At 38.1% G+C, this 10,708-nt stretch overlaps 3 protein-coding genes across 3 annotated transcripts; 2 read left to right on the forward strand and 1 right to left on the reverse strand.

Annotated features, from left to right (window-relative positions):
- The first annotated feature begins 1,137 nt into the window (after positions 1–1,137).
- Positions 1,138–4,704, forward strand: LOC114537173 (uncharacterized protein K02A2.6-like). The gene has a single exon (XM_028558293.1). The coding sequence runs from the start codon at positions 1,138–1,140 to the stop codon at positions 4,702–4,704; it is 3,567 nt and encodes a 1,188-aa protein (XP_028414094.1).
- Positions 4,705–4,958: 254 nt separating this feature from the next.
- On the forward strand, positions 4,959–6,800 carry LOC114537174. Its single transcript, XM_028558294.1, has 6 exons — positions 4,959–5,168; positions 5,255–5,355; positions 5,454–5,580; positions 5,708–6,258; positions 6,341–6,524; positions 6,633–6,800. Exons 1-6 carry the CDS (start codon positions 5,061–5,063, stop codon positions 6,798–6,800), a joined length of 1,239 nt encoding a protein of 412 aa, XP_028414095.1. The 5' UTR covers positions 4,959–5,060.
- Positions 6,801–7,831: 1,031 nt separating this feature from the next.
- LOC114537162 lies at positions 7,832–9,055 on the reverse strand. The gene is made up of 3 exons (XM_028558284.1): positions 8,786–9,055; positions 8,327–8,539; positions 7,832–8,223 (listed from the first exon to the last, which is right to left on the reverse strand). Exons 1-3 carry the CDS (start codon positions 9,000–9,002, stop codon positions 7,982–7,984), a joined length of 672 nt encoding a protein of 223 aa, XP_028414085.1. The 5' UTR covers positions 9,003–9,055; the 3' UTR covers positions 7,832–7,981.
- Between the last annotated feature and the right edge of the window lie 1,653 nt (positions 9,056–10,708).

Here is a 10,708-nt window from a genome sequence, read left to right on the forward strand (position 1 = left end):
TTAAAATTGATTAACATTGATAATCGATAAAATTGCTTTTATCAATAAAGCAACTGTTTCACAGGATACCTTGCACCCAATAGGCTGACCTGTTTAATAATTACAGAAATAACTTCACCATGCCCTGAATGTTTTATTCTATAGGGTTTCAAACACAGATGAAATATTAAACTATATAATGCACTGTACATGTATGTTCAATATAATTTTGTGTTTTTTAGTTTGTCTACAAACTCCTTCACAACTCTGGTTCTGTAAGAGAAATTGGTACCTTGAAATACTTCAGAGAGAAATATGATCGATTAAATGTGACACCTCAAAAGGTTACAAATTCATATGAGGTTACAGAGCAGTTCTTATTGAGTTTTGGGAAAGCATACATTCTGGAAGCTGCAATGGAGTTTTAAGGACTGAAAGATGTGAATGGTCCTCCAGCAAAACACATACCACCACATAAAATCATGCATATGGAGAGAGAAAAAAATGGAATCATTTGACAGAGTCATCAGTGCATTTGTTAATGAGTTTGTTATCCCAGACCCTGAGAAAGAAAAACCTAATCATACTGATGTTGAAAGGCTTGTATTTGGTGATGATAAACATTTTCAAGATACTGAGCCAGATAGAATCTGGTATATATAACTTTGTTTGCTACAATAAAAATCTCAGATGTTTTTTATGGTACTCTGCCATCATAATGTCATCCACTAATTCACCAGTAAAGTTTAATAACAAAATTAATTAAATTAATGCACAATTGTGCACCATGCTCGCATTGATGTTTATATATCACAATTGTACTATTCATATTTAATGGTATTTTTAACTAATGTAAGTACTTAAACCAACAAAGTTTTATCTTATGTTGGCAGGTTTTATGGTTTAAAAATAATACAGTTAGCTGTCTTCTTGATGCAACTTATCGATAATGCAATGAAGGAGATGGTTTGAGGAATAACATCAACGAAAAGCTATTACTATTATATTTCAAATCAGCAAATTCCCATAACTATGTACTAGACATGTTCACAAGTTGCCCAAATTGAAGCTAACGCATCGGAGGAAATGGCACATAGGCTCACATGGGGACGATCTGTAAACTGGCATGGCAGTAAAGGGAGGAATATTTCTTGTGACATGGCACAAAAAATATGTAACAGAGTAAGCAAAGATGAGAGAGCTAACGCAAGTTTGAAGGATTTGCAGGAGATTGCAAGAGCATTTGAAGCAGTAGAAATTCAGATGAAATCCTTGGAACAGCCTGGTTCGCAACACAAACCAGGGGAGGGGCAGGTAAACTCAGTGGGACGTGGTTTTAAGAAAGGCAAGAAGGGAAACAAAGATGGAAACAACGTTAGTGGTCAACGCAAGGGAACTGGGACTGAGCAAAGATGTTTCAACTGTAACCACACCAGTCATTTCGCTAGGGATAAAACTTGCCCCGCTAGGGATCAAAAGTGTAATGAATGTGGTGTTACTGGGCATTTTGCTGCATGCTGCAGAAAGCGGGACACTAAAAATCCAAAAGGATGGCATAAGAAAGGAAATGAAGCCGGAAAGAAGAAAGTGTATCGTGTTGATGAAGAGGAAAAACCAAGAGCCAGGGAGGATTATGCATTCGTCATTGAAAAAGGCCAAGCAGGTGTTGGCGAGATTACTCTTATGATTGGTGGAGTTCAATTGGACGGTGTACTAATTGACTCGGGGGCATCATGTAATTTGATTGATTATGGAACATGGAGTAAACTGAAGGAAAATAACATTGAGTGTCAGTCAACAAAATCGGAGAAGAAGTTATTCGCCTATGGTCAGAAAGACCCCATTGAAGTTGCTGGGACATTTGTATCTGAAATTGTATGTGAAGCTAGCGGTGAGAAATGCACAGATGAATTCACGGTGATAAAAGGTGCGGGGAAACCTTTACTTGGGAAGTGTACAGCAGAAAAGCTTAAAGTGTTGCATGTGGGTCCTTTATATGGAGCGCAAGTTTGTTCGATTGCAACAGAAGGGAGTGATAAAGATATCCGTAAAGAGTATTCAGATGTATTTGAAGGAGTGGGAAAACTGAAGGATTATCAGTTAAAATTGCACATCAACAAGGAGGTGAAGCCAGTTGCACAAGGGGTTCGCAGACTTCCATTTGGTTTACGAGACAAAGTGGACCAGAAATTGGATGATCTACTGGCAAAAGATATTATCGAGGAAGTACCGAACAGCCCGACAGAGTGGGTCTCACCTCTTGTGGTGGTACCAAAACCAGACGGTGACGTGCGGGTGTGCATTGATATGCGCAAAGCAAACGAAGCAATAGTACGGGAAAGACACCCTATTCCTACAATTGAAGAAATCTTGTACGATCTCAACGGTGCAACCGTTTTTAGCAAGCTCGATTTGAGATGGGGGTTTCACCAAATTGAGCTGGAGGAACAATCGCGTGATATCACAACCTTTGTAACTCATCGGGGGTTGTACCGGTACAAAAGACTTATGTTTGGCATAACATCCGCTCCTGAGAAGTACCAGAAGATTATATCGGACGTCATACGTGGGTGTAAGGGAGTAGCTAACATTGCTGATGACTTGATTGTGTATGGAGGTGATTTGAAAGAGCATGATAGTAATCTGCGAGAAGTTCTACAACGGTTGAGGGATAGTGGCATGACCTTGAATGAAGTGAAGTGCCAATTTAGACTTCATAAGTTAACCTTTTTTGGACACGAACTAAGTAACAAGGGAGTCGCACCTAGTGAGGAAAAGATTGCAGCAGTTGTGAATGCCAGACCACCAAAGAACATCTCAGAAGTTCGATCATTTGTTCAGCTTGTACAGTATTCAGCCAAATTCATACCGAATTTCTCCCAAGAAGCGGAACCATTACGTAAACTGTTGAGAAAGGGACATGTTTTCGTCTGGGGTAGTGAACAACAAAAAGCGTTTGAGAAGCTGAAGCAACTTATGTCAACAAGTAAAGCACTCGCTTATTTTCAGAATGAGTACAAGACCAGAATTGTAGCTGATGCGGGTCCCGACGGTTTGGGTGCAGTCTTACTACAACTTCATGGAGAAGAGTGGAGAGTAGTTTCTTACGCTTCGAGGAATTTAACTGAGGTCGAGCGACGCTATGCCCAGACGGAGAAAGAGGCGCTGGCTCTTGTTTGGGCCTGCAAAAGATTTAACCTTTATGTTTATGGGCGAGAGTTTGAATTGGAAACAGACCACAAACCACTGCAATGCATTTTCGGAAAATCGTCGAAGCCATCAGCAAGGATTGAGCGCTGGGTCCTCCGATTGCAGTGCCATAACTACAAAGTAGTCTACCGTCCAGGGAGTTCCAATATCGCAGACGCTTTGTCCAGGCTGAACCAACCCAAACCAAAGGATGTCAGTAGGGAAACAGAGGAGATGATCAGGCTGGTGGTGCAAGAAAGTACACCAGTAGCATTGACACCGAGAGAAATCGAAAGAGAGTCGGAGAAAGACGCTGAGTTGTCGAGTGTACGTCATTATGTCCAAACGGGAGACTGGTCACAATGTAAGATGCCAAGTTATCTTTGTGTAAAGAATGAATTGTGTGTAATTGGGAAACTCGTGCTTCGCGGAGACAGAATTGTGATACCGCAGAACTTACGAAAAACAGTCCTAAAGTTGGCTCACGAGGGGCACCAGGGTATTGTAAAAACAAAAAGTCGTTTGCGAACGAAAGTATGGTGGCCAAAATTGGATGCGGATGCTGAGAAAATGTGCAAGGCTTGTCAAGGATGCCAAGTTGTGGGACAATTCAGCCCTCCGGAGCCAATGATGAGAACTGAACCGCCCATGGGACCCTGGCAAGACATTGCAATAGATCTAATGGGTCCAATGCCATCTGGAGAAAGTTTGTTAGTCGTGGTTGATTACTATAGCAGGTATTACGAAGTCATTGTTATGTGCACAACAACAACTCAAAAGGTGATCGCTGCTTTAACTCAAATCTTTGCAAGGTTTGGTTTTCCACACTCTTTAAAGTCGGACAATGGTCCTCAATTTGTATCCGAAGAGTTTCGAAAATACCTGCTGGAAAACGGAATAGAACATAGGAAATCCCCAGCGCTGTGGCCTCAAGCAAATGGAGAAGTGGAGCAACAGAATAGAACACTTCTAAAATCCCTAAAAGTAGCAGAAGCAGAAGGAAAGAAGTGGCAAGAAGAGTTACCAAAATTTCTCTTAGCATATCGTAGTACACCACAAGTCAGTACTGGTGTTACGCCAGCATATCTGATGTTTGGAAGAGAGTTGAAGACGAAACTCCCGGAGCTGAGACGTCAAGACAGCATACAAAACCAAGCAACGAAAGAGAGAGATTGGAGCCACAAATTGAATCAGAAAGCATATGCTGACGAAAAGAACAGAGCTTCTCGTAATCCAGTTGTGCCAGGTGATCAAGTTTTGCTAAAGAATACCAAAACAACCGTAAAGTTAGCTCCTAATTATGAGAAAGAACCGTATACCGTAGTAACAAAAGAAGGAAAGGAGCTGATGCTAAAGTCAAAGGATGGAGAAGTATACCGAAGAGATAGTTCGTTTGTGAAACCATTTATCTTACCGGAAGAGTCGAGTTTACCGTTGACTGTGGATTTGCCAAGTGACAGTGAGCAAGCGAGTGAAAGTTTAGGGGAAAAACCTTTGGAAACGGCCATAGAGGAAAACCTTTGGAAACGGCCATAGAGCATGTCAGACCAAAACGTGTTACTAGGCTACCTAATTCTTTGTTTGCAATCATGTGATCTACGGAAATTTGATTTTCATCTGACGGGCAAGTTTAGGCAAGTTAAATATGGCGGCTGCTCCAGAGTCAAGTCATTCGACATCTTCGACCACTTCCTCTTCTTTATCAGATTATTTCTACAAGTTAGAACCCAATGTAAAAGCGAGATACATTGAAAAGATCACATTATGTGATGGTATAGATCCCTATGAATAAAAACAGTTTTTCGACAGACTTCAAGGACCTACCGAATCTGGAATTTCCAGATATCTCGAATTATCTCGTTATCCAAACGTCCTTTTACTCAAAACAGCAGATGAAGGCTTTCAAGAGTCTTGAGGCGTACAACTTTTTTGTATGTGGATGGGTACACGGCACTGGTATAAAGAAATTAAAGAATGGGAACCAACTAATAATGGCAAGGGTACCGTACAGTTTTAAGTATTAAGGAATTTAATTTATATTGTATAATTTGGTTCATTTGCTCAAATTTTTTTTTGTTTTGAACAGGTTAATCACTCCCAGAGATCTACAGAAACACCGTTAAAGACTTGGGTGATAATGAAGGAAGATGGTGAAGTACTGACAGGACATTGCAATTGCATGGCAGGGTTTGTAAAATCTATAAATTTCGTTTGCAAATTAGTGAGTTTGAAGTATCAGTAGTGTATTATTAAACACAAGGTTAAAACATTTGTTTCATATATAGATTGGCAGAGTCTTGCTCTCATGTAGGAGCAGTGCTATATTTCATTGAAACAGCAGTGCGGACACGTGAAACTATTACCTGTACGATGGAAAAAAGCAAGTGGTTGATGCCAGCACCTATGAAAAAGGTTTGCTTCATAACAGCAATATTATTATTATAGTGTTAGAGAAGTGCATGTAGATTAAATAACAAATTGCCATTATATATGCAGTGCACATGAATAGTACTAAGCTGTATTGTATGTTTTTCTGCAGATCGAACCTGCATCAGTCAAAACAATGGACCTATCCTCAGCAAAGGCAAAAAAACAAAAGATGGATAATGCTATGTGTGGAAAGTCATCCCCTACAATACAACAACCAAAGCCACCATGCCCCACAGTTGCACATGGATCAATGGAATACCATGAGTTCTTTAAAACCCTGAATAAGAACTTTCCCAAAAGTGCCTGTTTAATGTCAAAACGACTCTATTATTCCTCATTTATACCTATGTCAGCCACTGAGGTATTACCAAAGCCTATTATGAGCTATGGATCAGAAGAATCATTAAAACTTGACCACAACCAATTAATGAATGAATGCCAGAAGCTAACATTAAAAATAACAGCAAAACAAGTAGCTGTCTTAGAAGCAGAAACCAGGAGGCAAAGCAACTCAAAACTATGGTTTACACATAGAGCTGGTCGAATCACAGCATCAAGACTTAAATCTGTTGTCCGAACAAATCCAGAAAAACCATCAAAGTCGTTGATTAAGTCTATATGCTATCCAGAAGCATATAGGTTTTCAAGTGAAGCTACCAGGTATAACTATTTGCAGAACAAGAATTTTTTATTGTAATGTATTGATTTTATATTTTGATAATTTTGCATTTTATTCCTTTAGATATGGTTGCAATCATGAGGGTATTGCAAGGAAAAAGTATGAAAGTGTCATGTGCCAACAACATGAAACATTTTCAGTATGTGAAAGTGGGTTAAGAGTGAACCTTAAATGGTCATTTATGGGTGCAACACCAGATGGGGTGGTCATGTGTGATTGTTGTGGTATTGGAGCATGTGAAATAAAGGTATACAACTCATTCTTTAAAAGCATATATACATTAGGGATGATTGAATACATTGTAAGGTCACCCTCTCTAATGTAAATCACTCCAATCTTTTCACTCACTGTATAGTGTCCATTTTGCAAGAAGGAGAAGGAAAACCTGGTAGATTGTGCAGGTGACAAGGGATTCTGTCTGGTCAAAAGTGAAACTGGTATACAGCTGGACAAGAACCATGCCTATTACTTTCAAATTCAAGCACAAATTCACATTATGGAAATTGATTATTGTGATTTATAGTATGGAATGAGAATGACATTTACATAGAACGAGTCCTACCAGATATTGTATTTTGGGATAGTGTTGTACCTAAGGCAGAGTTGTTCTTTAGAAAGTGTATCCTGCCAGAAGTATTAGGGAGATTTTTCTCTAAACCATTTTCTGCCCTTGAGCTAAAAAATTCTGAGGAGTAAATATCACAATAACTTAAGATTTGTAATCATTTTGTACACAAATTTATAAATACAAATGTATGTTTAATATTCTTAAATAATTAAATTTAACTTACAGTATAACTCTTGAATATTTAAGTTATAAACACTGCTAAATATTTTAATATAATTATTTACATAAGGTAGATTTTCATTAATAATTCTTACTCCAATGGAACCACAGATTGACATAGGTTTGTCAGAGCACAACATACAACTCCAATCTTGTCATCAATGAATGTTGTTCTCCAGGCTGTGTGTGCAAAAATTCGGTGGGCATTGCTCTACTTTGAAGGACTTGAAACTTGCGCCTTACTAACCCAATAACTCTTTCCACATGTATGCGGACATGAGCTATCTTTCGGGTTTCTTCCACTTCAAAAGGTGTTAGTTGTGACTTTTCTTTTGTGAAGGCTGGTATTTAAGAGAGGCACAGTAGAGCCAACATTCTCTTCAATGTTTAATCCACGATCTGCTAGTACAACATCACCTGGGAGAAGATTTTGAAGAATTTTGCTTTTCTCTGTTAGATGTTGTCACTAACTCTTCCTCCCCAAGCATCTGATATGAAGGTAATATATCCTTGAGGTGCAATACCGATAAGAAATTTGACAGTATTGTGGTGCTTATAGTTTGACCAACTTTGAGCACGGGCTAATAAGTTAGATGGTCTCTCTACAAATACTTCGAAGCAATCTATTATTACAGCTATTTGGTTTCCAAAAGTGTTTCTGAAATCCATGGGCATTGTAGCCCTAAGTATTTCTCTCTCAGGCCATTCAATCAGAAACTGAAGTCTCAAGTGCAAAATAGATATCAATTTCTTGAAAATCTAGATGCTGTCGCAGTGGATATTCCAAATCTGTATGCCAAGTCTTGGAGTGAAAGATTAAGTTTTAGTCTCATAAGAGTCAAGATAAGTTGTTCAAATTTAGTTAGTGCTGACCTGTCAGTGTGAGATATCCAAGCTTCACAAAGGTTGAACACCTGTCACAGTACCAAAAAGTTAGGTAGACCTGTATAAAATCTGGTCTTTGCTTCACTCTTTGCAAATTCCTCCTTCGAAAGTCCAGTAAGTGAGACCTTAGCCTGTAAGTCAAGTAGCTCAAGCTTTTTCTCAGCCAATTCTTTATCTCTTTCTTCCAACGACTCAGCAGTAACATATGTTTGGCATTCTTTCGTGCGTACAACAGTTGGGCCATCACGATCTGTGACATTTTCCAATGATTTATCTGTTCAAGTATACATTATGATATAAATTAGATACTCGTAGAAAATTAACAAACATAATGTAAAAATATTAATGTCATTTGCATTAACAGTATGTACCCATACTTGATAAGTCATTAACATCCTTTGGAAGTGGAGGATTCTGGAGAGACAGGAGAGCAAGGGCTGCCTGATTTTGTTGTCGCTTCTCTTCTCGTTCAACTGCTCTTTTCCGCCTTTTCAAAGCACATTCTGAAGTCGGTTTCACTTTTTGATGCCCAAGGTTAATTGTTGGTGCCCAATCAATATCTTCTTCATCAAATAGTTCACTTGGATAACCTGGAAAGGAGTGCTTTTGTAGCTTTTAGAATGCACTTGTCATTGGAAAACTTACAAAAAGGCTAATTCTCTACATTTCTCCAGGGTAGGGGGAGTAGGATTTCCAATGACAAGTACACATAATACAGTAACTATATATAAGTATTTTAATATACCTTCATTAAACATCAGATGAGAAGAGTTGTGTACAAGCAATTACACTAGTAAATATAACAACTGATGAACTAGATTTATGGGCTATAATACCTTTAACAAAATGGTCGCTGCATACACGAGCATGTCGAGACTCAACTCCTTTCGTCACCAACGACAGGTTGGCAAGCCATTTAGCTCGACGTCTTTTTGAAATATCTCTTGTTTTGTCTCCTCTGTGCGAGATTTCTTTAGGTATTCTGAAGAAGCGTTTATCCCTGTTCTTGTTCGAGCGGTTGGTACATAGATAAACCGAACAGCAATCCGGCATTTTGGATTTTAAAATATCTCCCAAAGCACACAACAGCCGCCATATTTGTTAAACTTGCCCGTCAGATGAAAATCAAATTTCCGTAGATCACGTGATTGCAAACAAAGAATAAATTTAAAGATTATGTTGTGGAAAAGCCGAAATGAACTTGTACATAAGTTTTGGGACAATAACTGGGGAACAACAAATATAACATTAAAATTGTTTTATATACATGTTAAAGTTTCGAGAAAGGAAGAGATAGTATTATGTAGAAGGTAAGTATTATGTAGATAGTATTATAAGAGGTAGTGTTTATTAAGGAAGATTAAGGAAGTTTAAGGAAGTTAAGTGGAAGTGGCATGGCCTCCAACATGGCTGTATTTTTGTAGTTTACTTTAATAAAACGTGTGTGTTAAAAATCCATTGTTTTTGAAACAATCTGACATTAAATCGGGTAGAATATTACACAACCTTCCTGGTTCATTTGCAGAATTTGTTTCCCCACCTAACCTTGAAACTGTAACTAAAATTTGGAAGGTAATTATACTAAGGCTAATTAGATTAGGTTATAGATTATGAGGACCTTATGAGGAACAATACTAACAACGTACCCAAAAGCGAAAACTTATATTATATTCAAATCAAAGGAATAAAGGCTACCTATCTATGAAGCAATTACCCTATAATTTGCTTCTTCTGTTGAGTTGATTAATTAGAGCAACATAATAAAATATGGTATGTCTACAGAAAAGTGAAAAATACAATTTTAGAACTGGTTAATTACAGTTAAGTTACAGTGGCTGTTATATTTTCAGGATTTCCAAGAAGTGTATGGTATTCTAAACTCTTGGAGCTCTTCTGAGGAAAAAGTGGGACACTTTTTTTCAAAGGTTAGAAGTCAGTTGAATTAACCCTTTAAGTGGCATCAATGCACCTGATGCACCCTACTTTATTATTTTATTCAGTCTAATGCGAGATGATTTTTTTTGTGAAGGGGAGAGTGCTGCCACTCAATGGGTTAACAATAAAATTCTCATTGAAAATTGTTATCTATTTCTTGTAAGCAACGGAATCGCTAACGCTTTTTTTAACCCTTGGTGGTATTGAAGATGGCTATAAAAAAGCAAATGTCACTCCATATGTGCACATTTTGTGCTATCATATGCCATTCTTTTTAGCTACAAGTGGTGTAAAATGTTTCACTGGGCAAGGAGTTGAGAAAGTTAATGAAGTCATTCGGCATCTTTACCACCAAAAAAGCAACAAGTATGATGCCTGTACAGATGGACTTCAAGCTGTAAAACGACTTGATGACAAGACTATGACAGAAAACCCAGAAGTTACAAGCTACAGGATGCATCATACTGGAGTAATGGCATAACAGAAGAGGGGCAAAAACGACCACGACTTAGTGTTACTCCACTGGATGATGATAATGAGAATGTTGACAACATGAATGAGGCAGAGGTTAAAGCACAACTAAAAGAAATGGGTGTTAAAACTCGAGTTAAGAATGCAGAAAAACTTAGACAACTTTTAAAGGATGTTATCTTTGCTGCATCCTAATTTATAGCACAGTCATGCACTGCCATATTGGAATTCTATGCACAGTTTACGTACGGTACCCACAAAATTTGACATTTCATCATTTCGTGCAAGAAAGTTAAGTTAAATTTCCCAACTATCTTTACAGAAAAATAAATGTTCATTAGATATTATTAACA

The sequence above is a fragment of the Dendronephthya gigantea genome, unplaced genomic scaffold (assembly GCF_004324835.1).
Source record: "Dendronephthya gigantea isolate DGI-Jeju-01 unplaced genomic scaffold, DenGig_1.0 000152F, whole genome shotgun sequence".
Lineage (NCBI taxonomy): Eukaryota > Metazoa > Cnidaria > Anthozoa > Malacalcyonacea > Nephtheidae > Dendronephthya > Dendronephthya gigantea.